The 20,782-nt window shown below is 35.0% G+C and overlaps 1 protein-coding gene across 1 annotated transcript in view; it reads left to right on the forward strand.

The window, feature by feature from the left end:
- The window catches only part of LOC148942136 (voltage-dependent T-type calcium channel subunit alpha-1H-like), a 386,818-nt gene that overhangs the window by 215,839 nt on the left and 150,197 nt on the right, over nt 1-20,782 (forward strand). The window contains exons 13-15 of the mRNA XM_089103241.1: nt 1,583-1,703; nt 2,634-2,785; nt 12,557-12,770. Of these exons, the coding sequence (XP_088959367.1) occupies nt 1,583-1,703; nt 2,634-2,785; nt 12,557-12,770 (487 nt within the window). The remainder of the gene's footprint in view (nt 1-1,582; nt 1,704-2,633; nt 2,786-12,556; nt 12,771-20,782) is intronic.

Here is a 20,782-nt window from a genome sequence, read left to right on the forward strand (position 1 = left end):
TGTCCTCGCTTGGGGTGGAAAAGGGTTATTAAGTTATAAAATTTCCGATTTTTCATGTCATTTTAGGTCTCCCTGGACTTTAATTAATAGGAATAGACCTTTTAATACAAAGAAAAATTATAAAATTTAGATTCAAGATCCTCCCCCCTTTTTCCCTGAAAAAAGGGATGTTTCTACGAGGCCGATTTTAGACATGTTATTAAGTGAACGTTTTTTGAACATTTTGGCATCAAAAACATTTCTGTTGCTCAAATGCTGGGTCAAAACCGTATTTTTACTGGACTACAATTGAATACTACTATTGACTCTTAAAAAGGGGAGCTAGAACTTCCGATTTCCAGTCGAATGAGCCTCCTCCAAAGCTTATATAACCACTCCTTCCATAAAAACCTTATATTTTCAGAATGAGTTTCTTTCATTACTTATAGTCCTTCCCCGCGGGCTTAAGAGAATAGTTTTAAAACTTGGAAGCAAGGTTATTTGGACTTTGGACTATTTTTAACAAAAGAGCTATACCAAAATTTTGATCGGATGTATTTGGGGGAAAAGGGCATCTAGAAAAGGGCTGGCTGCCCTTCGATCACTTTGGACTCTTAAAAAGGGAGCTAGAACTTTTGATTTTCAATTGAATGAACGTCCTCCGATGCCTGTACGACCCCCCATCCCATAAAACCCTAAAATGTTACCAATAGGCAACTTGCATAACTTAATACCCATGTATCATGAGCAAGGGGGAGGGTCGTCAACCCCGGGGGTATAGTTGCTTGGCATTTGGACGGTTTGGAAGAAAATTTTTATCTCAAAATTTTGATCAGATGCATTTAGGGGAAAAGAGCGGGAGAGGTGGGAGGCTGTTGCCCTTTGAGATCACTTTTTACTCTTAAAAAGGGCACTGGAACTCCTGATTTCTGATGGAATGAACCCCCTTCCGAAGCTTACTTTTGCACTCTACTGAAAATAAAATACATTTCAAATGTTTTTATTTTGTTTTAGTTGAATAAATGAATAATTATTAAAATTCGTAGGAATACATGTCTGTATGCATATTAAACTGACAATCCATGGTCATTTGTTTTTTTCTTTTTTTTTAGTAAAACGCAGATTATGTTCTGGTCTTGATAAGAAATGGGAGTTGTCAGTCCTACTCATGCTAATTTTTGCTCGTTTTGAGTTTGGCTCGGTCATTTATTGTAATTTCTGTTCGTTTTGAGTTTCATTTGTTTATTGATGTTTTTGGTAGTCTTACGCTTGGAAAATTACTTGACTTTATTTCTGCTCATTTATGGCTTAACGGCTTAATACTTTTTACTTTTCTATGAAAAACTTGTTTTATGGAAAAAGTTTTTAAATTAACCCATAAGAAATATTAATTAATAAATACACCGTTCTTAAATATTAAGTAGTCAATGCTTCAAAAGGAATAATTTATCTTTTGTGGGAAGATGTTAAATTTTTTCTGTTTTTTTTTTTTTTAAGAATTTGACTTTAGTGTCAGAAAGTCAGTGTAAATTTCATTCCGTTTTTAACCTATTACTTTGTTTCCGTCCCTTTGAAGTTAAACAACGATATCTTTTCATTCTAGTTCGTTTAGAGGAAGTACTATAGACACGCGAAATTGTGTGTCAAGCCCAGAGAGATCTCGTAATTCAAGTCCTGGAAAAACTGCTTCAGACAGTTACGGTGCTTCTTACAAAACCTTAGAGGTAAGAATATAAATTTCCAATTGCAAATAGACGAAGCTTTTCTCCGATTGACGTGGATTCTTAATACTAATATATTGCTTACCGTGCCCACTTCTAGGTTTGTTACAGGAAAAGGCAATGCTTGTCAAATAACGAATGAAGTGTGTATTTGTGCTGGACCAGAACAGTTGCCTCAACTCATCCACAGACATATTGACCTGATATTATGTTTCAAAACTATCTTATATTTAAAACCTCTTGTTGAAATAGATGTGGCTTCAGAATACTTCTGGAATAAACCAGTGAAAATTATTATTGTTTTATTTCTTTAATCATTCAGTTTTTAATTGGAACATTATTGCTTATTAAAAGTGTATAGAGCCATATTGGCTCTAACACACTTTTATCTTGGATTATTTTGCAAGAGAAGTACTTGCTTTGAAGTGTACCGTCAACTGTTGCCAATAAAAAAAGAATCTGATGCTAGGCCCTTAAGACTCCATATGTAATCACATTTAAGATATCCTAAGTTGTGTGTTGATCAGTCCAGAGTTTAAAATATTCAATTTGTTCTTTATTTTTTCGTGTGTTGAATTTTTTTTAAGTTTAGTTTTGCCCGATGAAATCCTTCATGGGTTTAGGTTTTGCATGGGTCAAGTTTTACTGTGTTCAGTTTTGCTCAGACTGAATTTTGTGGTATTTGGGTTTGGAGTTTTAGGATATATTTTGTTTGAGTTGAGTTCTGTTTGAATTTAGTTTTGCTGTTCTCATTTGCCAGGCTGAATTTTTATGGCTTAAATTTATTTTGAGTTGAATTCTGATAGAATGATTCTGGTAAAATTCATCGTAGCTTAAATATTTCTGGGTGGAAATTTACCATGTTGAATTTCGCTTAAATTGAGTTTTTAGGTGGAGTTTTGAATTCATCACTAACAGGCTCTCTCTTTTCAGGCTCGTGGCTGTTTAGTCCGCGCTTATAGCTGTAAGTCTCCTCCTGGAAACGTCAAAAGTTTGCGCCCTGCCATCCGCCGTGCCAGTGTTAGTCCAGCTAGTTCTGTCATAAGACCAAGCCCGAGGAAGCTAAGTCTTTCACCCCACGTTATGTAGGTGATTTTTAGCTTGATCAACATGTCTGTAAATAACAGATAACTTTGTTTGAATTCCTGTCCATTTAAATAAAATTTCTCCCACTTGGGCCACACTTACTTCCTACAGGCACTTCAATGATTTAGAAATAAAAATGATTTAGAAATCAAAGTGATCCTGAAATTAGAAATCAAAACGGTCCTGAAATTAAAATATATATATTTGACCTTTGTTGCTCTCAAAACCTCGGTACTTATTTCTATCAAATTTTCACGATGTAATATTTATGAGAGGACTGAACCTTGTCCATCCTATGTACCCCAAGTGACCCAGACTCCTACATGAACCAGAGTAAAATGTGACCAAATTGTCGCTCCTAGTGGCTCTGAAGTATTTGAAACAGTCTTTTTAAGTGAATCAAATTATTTAGTTATAACATTTTATGCAGGAGCAGCTTATAAAAGAAGAAGTTTTACTTGTTGGAAACTAGATATTTCGTAAAAGTTTGGAAAAGCTGTTTGAAGAAAGCGTGAGCTTTCTGTTTGCAAAATGGCTATACCCATAAGGCCCATGAAATGTAATATGATCTTACAGTCTTCAATCAATTACTTAATAAAGAATAACTGAAAAATTCATTAAACGAAAAAGTGAAGTGAAGACCTTCACATCATTCGTAAGGCAAAGAAAGTAAATATTTAATAAATGACAACTACACTTTTTTTGTTGTTTATCTAATCGAAGACAGTAATATTAAATTTATTGATTGGAAAGAACTTCAGAATGATTTTACTGTTCCTACTAACAACCCACTACAGCTAACGTTAAGATATTTTTACCACGAAACACATCAAAACAGCAGGTTATCGATTCGGCTTCCGACTGCTGTCTAAAGCTTTAAATACATCATTTCCCCCTCAGAAGTGGCCATATCGTTTTTATTATCTATGACGTATGCAAAATTACCCAAGAAACATAGCTAAACATAAAATACAAAGCGTAATAAGTCAATTTACAAAAGATGGTTCAAACAGTTTCATAATACCTCGAGGATAAGAACGTAAGCTAACAATTGATGAAAATGAATAAACTGGACCATCAAAATGATGCAAGATCAAAAGAAACACCTGAGAAGTGTAAAGTCATGACGGGTGAAAATGAAAAACCAAGACCATTAAATGTGACAAGACCAATTCAAGCTAAGCGGCAGCGAAAACTACAAAGAGTCAAAAACGAAATTGAAGAACAAAGAAATATGTGGTTACAAGACATGCAACAGCAAGGATCAGAGTGAACCAATAATGAAAGTGAAGAACAAAGAAGGTGTTTTAAGCAGTTTCATAATACCTTGAGCATGAAAAAATAAATTAAAAATTGCTCAAAATGAACAAACTGGACCATCAAATGAGACAAAATCGAGAGGATGACCTAAGAAGTTTGAATTCTCGGGTGAAAAAGAACAGCCTAGACCATCAAATGTGACGAGACCAATCTGAGCAGCTAAGGCAAAGGGCATTGAAAAAATATATGAAGTAATGATAAACAAAATAAAGAACAAATAAAAATTTAGTTAGGATACTTGTGAAAGTAACAATTACAGCGGGTCAAAAACATATTTGAAGAACAAAGAAATATGCGGTTGAAAGATAAGCAGCAGTGAGAATTGCAACGAGTCAAAAACAAAATTGAAGAGCCAAGAAATGTGCAGTTACAAGACACGTAACAACGAGATTCAGAACGAATCAAAAATTAAAATGAAGAACAAAGAAATTCGTGGTTAAAAGGTAAGTGGCAGCAAGATTTAAAAGGGACAGCAAGTATAAGAACTTGTCAAAAACGAGAATTTAAGAAAGTTTAAGAGAGAAAAACGGGTTTATTTTAAATCAAGCAGTGACCAAAACATACTAAAAACGTACTAAAAACAAACACAGCAAAAAAAATTGATAAATGAACAGAATTCCAAATATTTCAACTCCACATCCGGGAGCCTTTATCAACGGAAAAAAGGAGAGAAAATAAAAATGGTTTAAATCATTAAAAAAAAAATACAACAAGAAAGAAAGATAAAATTAACAATAGACAAACAAATAAATAAAACTCACATTGTAATAACAGTTCCTCAATACTGCTTAACTGTACACAGAAACGAAAACACCAAAATCTTTAAATATTTTTCCTTTATAGGATAAGATTGGCTAATGGGGTCTGTCTAAAATAAAATACTGTATTTATTTGAAAGAACAAAATCCAGGTCACCACCCCTGACTAAATTTACAGGTTAAAACCTTTGAACTGTTTAGATATGGCAAAACAGGTCAACGAAACTCACGCATTATAAATTAAATGATTTTTTTTTATTTTCAAGTTTAGCTGCAGTCCGTTGACTCTTGCCAGCCTTGACCTCTTCCTGACTTTCGCTTAGACGGTTGTCCTTTGTTTGAGAACTATTATGTAAATCACCACTGTTAGGAAATGTTCCCTGCCCCTTAATTAAGCTATTATAAAATGAATTAGTTCTATCCCCTTCATTTCTATTAATACTAATACCCCCCAAAAGATAATCTTTTTAATATTAATAATTTCTGTAAAGCTTTGTAATAGGCGTATAGAAGTATCTACAATTTGCGTTTGGTCAAATAATATATTGTGATGAAGAAAGTCAAATAAATACTCTGCTACAGCTGATTCAAACATTTCTGGTTTTTGATTATATGTTAGTGAGCAGTCAATGGCATTTTTATGTTGCTGCAATCAATTTTCTAAATTTTGTTGTATCCTTCTTACATAAAATTTACCACAAGAACGCGGAACCTTTCACACACACCCTTTTCTGTTTTTTAGAATCCTTTCTTTTCCATTATTCAGTAAAGAATGATGTTGGCACAATATTTTTTTTTTTTCCATACCAGGGTACTTCGTATCGAAGGAGTTGTCGTAGAAACGTCAAAAAGGGCTCATCGATTGGAAATTGGAATGACTAGTGCCCTTTTTAATAGTCGAAAGCGATTGGAAGGCATCTAACACCCCTTCCACGCCCACCATTTCCCCAAACACATCCAATCAAAATTTTAGATAGCCATTTTGTTCAGCTTAGTTGATTTCCACATAGAAATTATGTTTTTGAGGAGGACACTCCCCCACAGCCCTCAGGGAAAGGGTTGTAAGTTATGCCCTGGGGTAACTAGCCCCCCCCCCTCTCACGCCCACCATTTCCCCAAAAACATCCGATCAAAATATTGAGATAGCCATTTTGTTCAACGTAGTTGAAAGTTCTTACATTAGGTCTTTGAGGATGACAACCCCCTCACAGCCCTCAGGGCAAGGGTTGTAAGTTATGCCCTTGGAGCATATAAGGTTTTTATAGAAAATGTTGTCGTAGAAACTTCAGAAAAGGCTTATTTGATTGGAAATTTAAAGGGCTAGTGCCCTTTTTAATAGTCAAAAGTGATTGGATGGTAACTACCCCCCTCTCACGGCCACCTTTCCCCCAAACACATGCAATCAAAATTTTGAGATAGCCATTTTGTTCACGTTGTTTAAAGTTCTGGAAACTATGTCTTTGAGCATGACAACCCCCCCCCCCCACACACACCCAGTCCTCAGGGGAAGGGTTGTAAGTTATGCCCTGGGGCCATATAAGGTTTCAGAGAAAGCGTTGTCGTAGATTCTTCAAAAAGGGCTCATTCGATTGGAAATTGAAATGGCTAGTGCCCTTATAAATTGTCGAACGCTTTGTCGTAGAAACTTGAAAAAGAGCTCTTTCGATTGGATATTCAAAGGACTAGTGCCATTTTTAATAGTCGAAAGTGATTTGAGGGCAACTCCCTCTAACGTCAACATTTTCCCCAAACACGTCCAACAAAAATTTGAGATAGCCATTTTGTTCAACATAGATGAAAGTTCTGGAAATTATATCTTTAAGGATGACAACCCCTCCACAGCCCTCAGGGCAAAGGTTTTAAGTTATGCAATGGGGGCATATAAGGTTTTTATAGAAAGTGCTGTCGTAGAAACTTCTAAAGGGCTCATTCGATTGGACATTGAAATGGCTAGTGCCCTTTTTAATAGTCAAAAGTGATGGGAAGGCAATTAACACCCCTTTCACGCCCACCATTTATCCAGACACATCCAATTAAAATTTTGAGATAGCCATTTTGTTCAAAGTAGTTGAAAGGTCCGGAAATTATATCTTTGAGGATGACACTCCCCCACAGCACTCAGGGTAAGGGTTGTAAGTTATGCTCTAAGTATATAAGGTTTTTATAAAAAGCTTTGTCGCAGAAACTTGAAAAAGGGCAAATTCGATTGGAAATTCAAAGGGCTATCGCCGTTTTTAATAGTCGAAAGTGATTAGAGAACAGCTAACCCTCCTCTCAGGCCGACCTTTTCCCCAAACACATCCAATCAAAATTTTTCGATAGCCGATTTGTTCAACGTAGTTAAAAGTATTAGAAATTAGGTCTTTGAGGATGATAACCTCCTCAGAGACCTCAGGGCAAGGGTTGTAAGTTATGCCCTGCGGTCATATAAGGTCTTTAAAAATAGCGATTTTATAGAAACTTCAAAAAAGGCTCATTCGATTGGAAATTAGAAGGGCTTGTGGCCTTTTTGATAGTCAAAAGTTATTGGAGGATAACTAACATCCCTCTCACACTCACAATTTCCCCAAACACATCCAATCATAATTTTGAGATAACCATTTTGTTCGAAGTAGTTAAAAAGCCCTGAAATTATGTTTTTGAGGATGACACTCCCCCCCCCCCCCAGCCCTCAGGGCCAGGGGGGGAAGTTATGCCCTGGGGGCATATAAGGTCTTTTTTTATAGAAAGCATTGTCGTAGAAACTTCAAAAAGGGATCATTCTATTGGAAATTAAAAGGGCTAGTGCCCTTTTTAATAGTTGGAAGTGATTGGAGGGCAAGTAGCCCCCCACTCAGGCCCACCATTTCCCCAAAGACATCCAGCCACAATTTTCAAATAACCATTTTTTTAACGTAGATGAAAGTTCTGGAAATTAGTTTTTTGAGGATGACAACCCTCTCACAGCCCTCAGGGCAAGGGTTGTAAGTTATGCCCTGGGGGTATTTAAGGTCTTTATAGAAAGCGTTGTTGTAGAAACTTCAAAACGGGCTCATTCGATTGGAAATTGAAAGGGCTAGTGCCATTTTTAATACTCTGAGGTGATTGGAGGGCAACTAACCCCCCTCTTACGCCCACTATTTCCTCAAACACATCCAATCAAAATTTTGAGATAGCCATTTTATTCAACGTAGTTGAAAGTTCTGGAAATTAGGTCTTTGAGGATGCCAATCCCCTCATAGCCCTCAGGGTACCAGTTGTGATTTATGTCCTGGGGGAATATAAGGTGTTTATAGAAAGCTGTGAAATAGAAACTAAAAAAGGGCTTATTCGATTGGAAATCGAAAAGGCCAGTGCAGTGGCAGATCCAGGGGAGGGGCACCCCCCTAACGTAATTTAAAGTAGTGTAATTTACTTAATTAATGCATGTTTGCGTTAATTAAACTTGCTCATAACGCAAGTTTATCAGATCAGATCAGATCAGCTTGAGATTTTTATTGTAAAGAGCGATGTGGGTACAATGTTTTTTTTTTTTTTTTTTTTTTTTTTTTTTTTTTTTAGACCGGGCACTTCGTATCGACGGAGTTGTCATAGAAACTTCGAAAAGGGCTCATTCGATTGAAAACAGAATAGCCCTTTTTAATAGTTGAAAGTGATTGGAGGGCAACTAATCCTCCTCCCACCCCCACCCACCCAATTGCCCAATATATTTAAAAACTAAATGTTGCCTTAAGATTAAATCGAAATACACTGTGTTAATGCTAATTCCCCACAAAGCACTTCGACCGTATCACAAGAACGACTGAGGGTATTATGTTCAAAGTTCCGGGGCTACTTCCGCTCTTTAAATTTGACCAAATCAAAATAGCGTAAGTGTATCCAAGCTATCAAAGAAAGTTAACAGATTTTTTTTTCAAATGGTATCAAGTTTTCTATTTCAGGTCAACTAGAGGAGATATGAAACTAAATTAAACACTACTATTTGAGTCCAGATTTTTAAAAAGGTGAAGGTTGTTAAAAATTGCTCAAAATGTTTCTCCACCATACAAATAGCAGGCCAAACTATAAAGTTTTAAAAAAAAGAAAAGATTTAAACTATTATTTTCTTTTTCCCTGAAAAGAATATGCCAATATTAAACAAACAGAAATTAATTATAAAAACGTTTTCCAAAAAATAAGTTTTTCAAAGAAAATTATAAAACTCTATTCATCGATATCAACATCGATCAACATCGATAAATAAATGAAACTCAAAACTAAAAGAAATTACAATAAATAACCGAGTCAAACTCAAAACGAGCAGAAATTAACATGAGAAGGGCTCAAAACCCCTGTGCCTTCCCAAGACCAGAACATAATTGGTACTTTACTGAAAAAAATACAAATGAATGTGCATTGACAGTTTAATATACATATACCGATATTTATTAATCAAAATCTTAATATTATTTGATTTATTAAAGTTATAAAAGTAAAATAATTTATATTTTTTCAGTAAAGTGCAAATTATGTTCCGGCCTTGGGAAGGCATAGGGGTTTTGAGCCCTACTCAATGTTATTCTCTGCTTGTCTTGAGTTTGACTCGGTTATTTATTGTAATATCTGTTCGTTTTGGGTTTAATTTTTTTTATAGATGCTGATTTGTGTTTGTTTCACGCTTGGTAGATTATTTGATTTTGTTTTTATTCATTTTTGGTTTAATGGAGTTCTTTACTTTTCTTTGCAAAACTTATTTTGTGGAAAAAGTTTTTTTAATTAATTCAGTAGAGAACCTATAGTTTGTCCTGATTTAAATGCTGTTTTTATATTATGTCTGTTTAATTCTCTTCTTATTTTCTGTGATAGAATTGCTACATACGGTAAGGTTATGTAATTTATTTGTTGATTTGACCCATCGTCTTCCAATGTTACTGGTCCCATTACCTTTTTTCCTTTTTTCATTTATTTGGGAAATCCTCTTTTCAGGGTATCCATTACCTATTAGAATATACTTAATGAAAATTAGTTCATTACTTATATATTCTGGTGATGCTAATTTTAATACCATATCAACTAAAGAAATAGCTGCTCTTCTTTTTACTTGGATTTCAAATCACCCAATTCAAGTAAAAAAAGGAGTAGTTATTTCTTTAGTTAATAGGGTATTAAAATTAGCATCACCAGAATACATAATAGTCCTCAAACAACTGACAACCGTGTACGCGAAAGTCGGGAAGAGGTTAAGGCTGGAAATAGTCAACGGACTGCAGCTAAACTTGCAGATAAAAAAATTCATTTAGTTTATAATGCATGAGTTTTGTTGACCTGTTTTGCCATATCTAAATAGTTCAGATGTTTGAATCTGTAAATTTAATCAGGGGTGGCTACCTAAGTTTTGATTTTTGTAAATTTTCTTTCAAATAAATATAGTATTTTATTTTATACAGACTCTATTTGCCAATATGATCCAATTGAAAAAAATTTCTAGCGATTTTGGTGTTTTCGTTTCTGTGTAGAGTTAAGCAATATTGAGAAACTTTTATAAAATGTGAGTTTTATTCATATGTTTGTATTTGTTCCTTTTTTTTGTTCCTTCTTGTTGTGTGTTTTTTTAATGATTTAAATTATTTTTGTTTTCTCTATTTTGTTTCTTTTCTTTACCATTGACAAAGGCTACCGGATGTGGTGTTAGAATATTCGGATTTTTTTTTATTAATTGATGTTTTTGTTGTGTTTGTTTTTAGTACGTTTTGTTCACTGCTTGATTTAAATTAAACCCGTTTTCTCTCTTAAACTTTCTTAAATTCTCGTAAATGGAAAAGCAGTGGGGTCTTAGAAATTATCTGTCAAAAATGAAAGGAAAGAATATAGAATTAAGCGGTTGGCAGACACGGGAAAGCGAGTATCAGAAGATTTGCGACGCCGAGAACAAAGAAATATGTGATTAGAAGGTAAGCGGCAGCAAGAATTACAAACTACAGCTAAAATCAGAACGTGTCAAAAATGAAAGTGAAGAACAAAGAATTGTGCTGTTAAAAGACATGCGAACAGCGAGAATCAGAACGAGTCAAAAATGAAAGTGAAGAAGAAACAAATACTACGTTAGAAGAAAAACGCCATCACAATCTTTGACCACAACAAACTGTGGCACAAAACCCATTACAAACCTATAAATATGCCGTAAACTACGCAAGTTTTAATTACATGTCATTGAAACTCTTCAACGTTATATGTATTTACTATGGAGTTCCACCATTTCTCGAGGAAAGAGTAACCAACAAAGGAGATGTATTTGGAAGTTGTTCCATGTGAATTGCTGTGGCCTTTAATAGGACGTCACTTGCCCTCTAAAGAATTCCACAAACAAATCCTAAATTTGAACTCATGCTTTGCTTTAACTTCATTCAGCGCAAGCGATGATCGAACCATCAATTGTCGTAACGTTATCAGCCTCAAAGTAGCTTGAAATTTTTTTTACAAAATCAATTTAGCGGAACATCTATCACAAACCCCTGGAGATGATTTTGAACCAGCTTAATATGATCAAATGTACTTTTTTAGACCCCGATGAAGCTGTTGAATAACGCCCTGAACAGGCCTTAAAATTGTGTTATCTTTCGTAACCCAATGGATCTCATGGAAAAAACATTACGAGATACAAACATCTATGCCAAAAGTTACATGAAAATGCGAGAACTAGAGGATGATGTAAATCAACCTGCTGCTTCACTGGAACAACAGCCTCGGTTAGAAGATAAGTGATAATTAGAATCAATATATAAAAGCCTGTCACGTCGCCGTGCCAGGGACCAGGGGTGAAGTTGCCGGTCTCCTATATATATATATATATATATATATATATATATATATATATATATATATATATATATATATATATATATATATATATATATATATATATATATATATATATATATATATATATATATATATATATATATATATATATATATATATATATATATATATATATATATATATATATATATATATATATATATATATATATATATATATATATATATATATATATATATATATATATATATATATATATATATATATATATATATATATATATATATATATATATATATATATATATATATATATATATATATATATATATATATATATATATATATATATATATATATATAACCTGAGCTGAGCCAGGGAAGTGAAATGAAGCTGCATTCTGGCATTACATCAGCTTAGCTATTGAACAATCGTCTTTACGAATTTCAACTTATTATGAATTTCAACTAGGTGGCTCCTTAGAAAATTCTCTAGTAAATTTCTAGACTCTCAGGTGTTAAAAATGAGAGATCTAGATATTCCATCAGATCTGTTATCTTTCATGTTCTAATTAATAAGATCAGAAGGTCTGATCTCCCTCCTATGTGTTTGTGATTTATTTGAGAAATGAACTAAAAAATATTGCAGTATATAACGGAAGAAGAAAGCCTTGATGACAGGAATTGAACTGTTACTTGTTTTTATTGGCTATTGTTTGTCTTGAGGAGGACGTTTTCTCCCTATAATGCTGCAGCTTGATTTTTCCGTTTTTTTTCTCACTTGCTGCTGCAATTATGTCGCAATGTTTAATGTTTCCTTAGTAATTTTATTGTTGATGAATAATCCATTCGTCGTAAAAAGAATAAATCCATTACTTTTTAACTTCTAGTAATGAAAATCGATGTTATATTTCAGACGCTCAAATTCAGAAACGGATGAAGAAAAACCTCTTGACTCCTGTGGTCCGCCATCAATTTTATTGAATAATCGAGTTCCTAGTAATCTTATAAACAAAAGCGCTGGAAACTCGATGGTTGTTTTGCAAAGAAACTCATTGAATCACGATTGCAATAATCCCCCTCTGAGTCCTCAGGGCTCAATTAGAAGCCGTGGTCATAGTCCGAATAAGGTAAACTTTTTTATTTCTATTTGAAGACGGATTTACTAACATTTATTCACAAAAATCAACCAGTGTTATGACCCAACATAGGTATTCATATAAACTTTCTTGGGGAGGAGGGTATCAAGGCCGATTCTATATTTTCTATCGGACCGAAGGCAAAGGTTAGTACTTTTCTATATCAGATAAATATCATTTTACTTCCGAATACAGCACAAATTTGCATTCATTGTATATTATTGATGTTCGGGAAAGAGTGGAGGCGATTACGCAACCCCTCCTGCTCTCCAATAAAAACTCCTTCTGCAAACTATATAGTTAAGGGAATATATTTTTGTGTTTGGACAAAATCCTTCCCCCCCCCCCCCCGTTTTCACGAATCGCTGAAAACCAATGCTGGGGTGGTTTTAAAACGTAATTAAAATAAAGATTCTGACTTGCCCCCAAGATATCAACTTGATGAAAAAATAATAAATAAGCATAACAAAAAGAGAATATGTGTAAAAAAAATCTGGTAAAATATGATCATGTTAGGCTGATATATTTTTCTCTATTTTTTAAAAGGTACGAAACAAGTGAAATTTGATTGCCGACTCAGGTAGTACGTTCGAAATTCTGGAATTCTAATGGAAGTCTAATGATGAAATTCTGATCTTGCTGATGGTTGATTGTGTGTTATCTTTTGTTTGAAAGCCTTAGAACGTAAAAATTGGATCTCATTAATCAAAGACGCTGAATATCATGAAAGGGAAATAACAAGATTGCTCTCATTCCAGGCAATCTAATGGTCCTATATCAATTTTAAATTCTTGGTCAACCTGCCTGAGACTCTAGACAGGCGTGCCTTTCCAAAAACTAACACACAAGCATTTGTCCAATAAGTGAGTCATACTTACTGTCGCCATTTACCCGTGCCTTTTAAACATTTGCCTCTCAATTACTCGGACTATCTGTCTTGGCTTTTTCTACAGTTAACCATGTCTTGATGTCTACTGCAAAATACTTGAGTTTCACTTCAAAATCACCGGACTCGGTAAATAGAGTCAAACCTGAATCTATTTCTTAATTGTTCCTGTTGCTCTGTACGCCTGCGGGACGTGTGGAGGACGAGCGAAAAATCCCGGCATTCGGAACGAATTGCCTTCCTCGTATTTGCTGCAACATGCCTCGAAAGAGTCTCTAACCAAGAACTTCGAGAGTAGCTGAAGCTGGAAATAAAAATACTCCAGAGAATGTGACTGTGACTACAAAATCTTGGGTAACTTAGGCGCGTTCACCGAGTGGAGAAATAACGACTGCCAAAAGTTGTTGTCGAAGGTTGAGCACATGGCACCCACCGTCCTGGAAGACCAAGGAAGATATGGCGAGACAATCTCGGAAACAACCTCCTACAGCTTTTAAAGCAAGCAGATCACGGTACATCCTGCAAACAGCTGATCCGTCAGCGTTTAAAGTAGATGGCTCCAACTGTATCCATGAGGATGTCCAGGACATAAGTAAGTAAGGGTGATTATAAGAGCTAGATCTATGCTGCAGCTAAGCCTTCTGCAGCCACAGATCTTTCCTGGGGTTTTGGAGGGGGCATATGAATGTTTAACTGTTTGTATATTTTGCAGAGTGAATCATTTCTTCATGAACATGTAAAAAAAAACATTAATCAAAACATAAGGGGCAATCAACTTTCCCCCTCAATTAGCACCCTTGCGTGTCTCATCCTTTTCCAGTGTCTTTTTAGGCAACCATACTTTACTTTTTCCAGACTAAACGTGAAAATGTAGTGTGGTGTCATTTAAAACAATATTGTTGGAAGAGGGATACTCTAAAGTCTGAACGCCCACTTATGCTCCTCCTGAAGGTAAAGAGAGTGGGTACTAAGTCCTTGTAGGCCAAATTTTCAATATTTATAGCAATATCCCGTTTTCAGACGTCTACAGGGCCACCAATTAGGGTCCATTTTTGGGGGGAGGGGGGAAGTTGCCTAGGTTTTGAAAAATATCTTTGGTATTTTCACTAGAAAAAATGTCCCTTAGATATTTAAAAATATCTTTTATTGCATTTTCGTACTAAAAAGAATAACAAAATATCCTTTACCCCCTCCCTCCCTACATTTTTGTATACGAGTACCATTGGCCCTCCGCTGAACATAAAACTTTGAACATTACACAAGAATTTTGGAACATTTATGCATATATATGGGAGTATCCTGGAATATATATAAAACTCAGGACCTTATGCAAGCTGATCATAACGGAGTTAGTGGATTTTTCCGTTAAATATGATCTTTATGTACCTTTCTTTTGCAGAATTTAAGCCTAGGAATAGGTAATATATTAATACAGAGCCAAAGAATTTGCAACCCAGCAGATGCTGTGCAAAGAGATGTTCCCCTCCTTCACCAGCCTCTGAAATTCCCCCGAAAAATTTCCTGTAGACAATTCTGCCTCAAAAATTCGTCTTAGCCTATATTCACTTGAAAAAAAAACTTTATTTATTTAGTTTCTGATCGTTTATCCAGGTATGCCGTGAATTGTCATCCTCTTTGAAAATTTTTAACGAAGTCAGCCCATCCCCCTAATATATAGTTCTTCTTGCGGGAAAATTTCCCCAAGAAGAATTTTTACCTCTTGAAAATTCCCCATGAAGAGTTTATCCAGCAAAACCCATGGAGAATTCCTTCCACGGAAAATCCTCCGACGGAAAAATATTCCAGATAATTCAAACCCACAAAAAATTTTTTCCCGGGCAATTCCACTGGAACATCTCAACATTTAACATTGGGCTACCAAAGAAAAAGAAATTTCGTACACAAATTCTGGCCAGTTACTCCCGTGTAAAACTCCCCCTGAAAAGTTCACCCCCAGGAACTTCCCTTTGTTTTTTTTCTTCTTTTTTTTCAAAAATAGACTATAATATTGAAAAGATACAAAATTATTTTCTAATGCATATTTTGGATTCTTCTTCTTTTCTTTCTTTTATCCAGCGGTATTTGGTCCTCCTTTCTGCGCTTCCTCTTCGTTTTCGTTTTCTCAATAATAAGTGGTGATCCTTCTCGTAATGGATAGAATCAAACCGGTTATTGTTTCCTTTTCGTACTCCTGAAAGAAAAAAAGAAACAAAAAAATCAATCCTGTTTCTTGCTTCTTTTTTTTTATCTAAGGCTCTTTGCTTATTTGTTATCTAACGTGTCCCTATTTCTCTATTATTCCTTCACTTTACTACCTATCGATCTTACCTCTTACTTGACGTTCCATAGCTTTCCACTTTTATAATTCCTCACATACATAATTTTTTCTCTCCTAGTACATTTTATCTACCTTTTTCCTAAAAACTTTTTTTTTTATTCATTCATACGATTATCCATCCATTAATTTACCATACAACAATTCCAAAATTCTCATTCTAGCTACCCACGGCGGCAAGAGGCTGCTCCCATTCATTAGGCCTATAACACATAACATTAAAATACAAATTTACAATGCATATATGTTTTTGTACTTTAAAATATATTCCCCTTTCTTATAACACTTTAAAACACTTTTCACTATATTTACATAAATAAAAGAAAAAAATTAAAATTAAACACCATTTTTTTTTAATACATCACATTTCAACACACTCTACTCTCGCTGGGTCTTGCGTTGTTAGGTAGCTACAATAATCCTCAAAACAATTCCCAAAAATCAAATACTTCACAATTCAGGTGAATCGTATCCCCCTCAACATATAAAATAAATTCCACTAGTTTAAAATTAATTCCAAAGAAACATTAAAAAAAAATGACCAAATCTATAATCTATAATCTAAAAATTCATAAAATCCTATAATATAACTATTCAATTAGATTTAAATCTTATCTAATAAATAAACTTAAAAATACTGAACAAATCCTGAAGCTAACTATTATAATCTAAAAATTCTAATTAAACTCTAAAATCAAACACTTCATTAAAAGTTCGAAATATTTAACTTAAAATTTGCTCTTATTCCATATACCAAAATTAAAAACTCCATTTTCTAATCTTCTACCCAGATCCTTACCACAAAATGAAAAAACCAAAAAAACATGTAGAATCTTAAACCCTCAAACCCTATAATTTTTTCTCAACTCTCCTTTTATTATTATTATTATTTTTTCCCTTAACACAGAAAATTATCCCTGTGGAAAATCCCCCCTCCAAAGAATTTTCCGTCCCTAAAAAAGGTCTGTGTACTCACAAGTAACAAATACAATATATATAAACAACGGGTGAATTTTATATCTTACCACCCTTTTCCCTGCGGCTGTGTGGGAGGGGGGTAATGTCATCCTCAATGGAATAGTTATTGGACATTTCGGCTATCTTGAACAAAATAGCAGTCTGAAAATTTTGATTGAATGAATTTGGGGAAAGGGAGGCGTTAGGGGGGCTAGTTAACTTCAAATCTTTTTGGTCACTTAAAAAACCCACTAGAACCTTCAAGAGGCAACTAATCAGAAATCTATCTGTAATGGGTCTACCAGACCTACTGGTAAATTGGATCCGCCAATTTTTGATGGGCAGGGAGGTTTAAGCTTCCTTGGGCGGCTCTTTCTCTGAATTTAGGATGAGAGGATTTCATGTTGGACTCCCTTAAGGGGCTGTTCTAAGTCCACTTCTCTTCTCAGTTTATTTTCATGATATAATCCTGGAAAATGTCCTTTGAGCAGAGCTCTTTCTGTATGCTGATGATATTGCTGTTGCAGTTGTGGGGAGAGACCCTGCATGCTTACAGTCAGCCTCTCAAAAAGCTTTAGATATGCTATCAACTTGGGCAAAAAGTAATAATATGGTCTTCTCAAGCCAAAAGTCAGTTAGTGTGTTTTTCCACAATTTGCATAACCTGGATGCTTTCAAACCACTGGTGAAACTGAATGGACATGGGATTGTGGTTGCAGAACATGCACGCTTTCTGGGAATTGTATTTGACCAAAAATTGACATGGAAACCCCATCTGGATGAGCTGATAGGCAGTCTCAAACAAAGACAAAACTTCATTAATGCTCTCTGTCTTGGAAGAAGAGGAGCCCCCACATTCTTTGCTTCAACTATTGTCAAGTCAGTGGTGATATCCAAGATAGACTATGGATCATTTATATATGGATCTGCCAAGAAATGTCTCCTCAAGAAACTTGACACTACCCTCCATGCAATCTTACGAAGAGCCCTTGGCTGCCTAAAATCAACTCCTATTGCAGCTATGTACTGTGAAGTGGGGATACAGTCCCTTCACTCCAGAAGAAAATATCTCCTTGCAAGATATTTTGCAAAGAAGATAAGACTCAAGAACCACATTATCTACAAAGGAATCATTAACCACCACAACCCTGATGTCTGCTACAAATCAACAGAGATGCCCTCTTTTCAGAGATTCCTTTGCCTTCCAGGCATGGAAGAGTTCATAGAGAATGGCAGGCTGACTGTTAATTTGGATGATGATTCTCCCAGCGCCTCCAAAGGAATTGGGGAATTGATTATTCCTAAGATCAACATTGAAAAAAGGAGGACCTCCCCCAAGCAATGATGAAAATCATATTCCTCGGAAAGTTTGCAGAATTTCAGGACTACATCTAAGTTTACACAGATGGCTCAAAGACAGAAACAAATTGCAGTTGCGCCGTAGTTATACTCTCCCAGAGCCTGTTTCTTTCCTACGGTTTACCCCCCAACCAGAAAATTTTCTCTGGAGAGCTTATGACACTTAAGTTTTCTCCTCAAGCCATATCAAGCCAAACAGAGACCAAAAATCGGAAGTATATTGTCTGTACTGATTTACTGTCAGCTCTGGACTACCTTTCACACCAGCAACACCAAGCAAGAAATGTTGCCATGGAGATTGAAAATCTAACTACACAACTTGCAAGACAGGGTATATCAGTCCTATTTATATGGGTCCCAGCACACTGTGGTATAAAGGGAAATGAAATAGCAGACCAGGCTGCAAAACAAGCCTCCCATCTGGGTCTGATCACTCAAACCCCTGTTACTGGACCTGAATTCCTGTCTTCAATCAGTTCAAAAATTTTGGAGGAAGAAGAGGCTTGGCTCCGTTCTTTCCATACCCAGCTCCTGGATCTGTATAATTACAAGCAGCCATCAAAAGAAATGTACCTCTCATCTCGCATTCTTTCAACTTGTCTCTTCCATCTTAGATGTGGCCATGCAAGGACTAAATCAACACTATTCCATTGGAAAATGACCCCTTCCCCCAACTGCGACACATGTGGAGTGTACGAAGACATACGTCACATCATCTTCAACTGTAGAAAATATGAAAAGGAGAGGGAAATACTCAGGAATTGCTGTGAGAGGGCATTTAAAGCATTCACAATGCGCTCTGTTCTGGGACATTACACGTCTCCTCCTTGGGCTAGACAACTAAGCACAAACCTTTTAGGTAGATTTGTTAAGACTACTGGTTTGGTTCATTCCCTTTAAGTTTGTTTTGTTTTGTTTTTTTTTTTTTTTTTTTTATTTTTGTTTTTTTTACACCCTTATATTAGCTCATTTTAGAGTCATCACAATTTGTATATTTTTTCCTTTTATCTATGTTCCATCAGTTTTTTTTTTTTTTTTTTTTTTTTTTTTTTTTTTTTTTTTTTTTTTTTAGTTGGCGTATTTGACAGGAATGATGTATATTGGCATTATTTATTTAATTGTGTTGCAATTGTATTTTAATTGTTTTATGACGCAGTGCCGAATTACTCTGATTCTTGTTTTTCGACGCAGTCATTTGCTACATGTGAATGACCCCCTACCAATAGCACAATAAGTGATACCTGACATGGCTCAATGAATATTGGCTAAAGTGACACCCAAGCAAGCTAGTGATTACAGAAGGCACAGAATAATCGAGTGATACGTACGCATATGACCGATTGGTCGAACGCGTCAAACCCCAAACAACAACAACAACACAGAACCTTCAATTTCCGTTTGAACAATCCCTCTTCTGATTTTCTAGGATAAATGGTTCGATACGATCAACCCAGGGAAAAAGAAGAAAAAACAAGATAAATACGCATCTGTGATCTTTCTTCTGGCAAAATACAAAATTATACATTTTTCAAGAATGATTGGAACTTGAAACCTCTGCATCAGGGTTCTCTGATACGCTGAATCTGATTGTGCGATTGTCATTTAGATTCCTTTACTGTTTGGGAGTGTTTCCGCTCATTTTCGAAAATAGGTCAAATTTTCTCAGGCTCATATCTGTTGATTGATAAAATTAAACTTAATGAACTTTATATAGCTGGAATCAGCATAAAAGTCCGATTCGCTTTATAAAACTATTTTTATCAGAATTCAGTTTTTTAGAGTTTTGATTACTATTGGACCGAGTTGCTCCATACTTACAGTTCGGTACCATGAACTATTTGGTATAACAGAGTGATAGGTATTTAAATTAGGTTTAAATTGTGAAAATATTATGCTGATTGATCAGAGAGAAAATAGATTTATCAATGGATGAAGAAAATTTAAAAGGGTTCATTGGCGTCAATTCACTTAAACATAAGAAAGGGGTAATGCATTTGAAAAAAATATTTTTTTAATGAAGATAGTAAAAAGGCACTTTGAATGAAAATAGTTCGACTACTAATCTAAAGACATAAAAATCAATTTAGGATATTTCCTCTTGCTTTACCCCTCCCATTTTTATCCTCCTGAAATGGTTCCCATCCACTGCTGGAGGCCTTACTCGGTAACCCAACTCTAAATCGAAGAAAATATTTTTTTGAAATCTCAGAATTTATGAGGCAAAAAGTTAAAAATTTTGCTAAAAGAATGCAAAACAAAAAGAATACTGGCCAATAACTGTCTGAATCACCCAATAGGCACATCCATACATAAAATAATAGATCGAGGAGGATTAACGAGTTTTAATGTAAGAAGAATTAACTTAACTATCAAACAGTTTGTGGTAACGAACTAGTAGAAAGGGGGGTACCAGCGCGATCAGTACATAATTTATGCATGTTTCAATGGTTTCTCAGTGAGAATTAA

Source organism: Artemia sp. Qi Xiang Cuo, chromosome 17 (genome assembly GCF_049724085.1).
Source record: "Artemia sp. Qi Xiang Cuo chromosome 17, ASM4972408v1, whole genome shotgun sequence".
NCBI lineage: Eukaryota > Metazoa > Arthropoda > Branchiopoda > Anostraca > Artemiidae > Artemia > Artemia sp. Qi Xiang Cuo.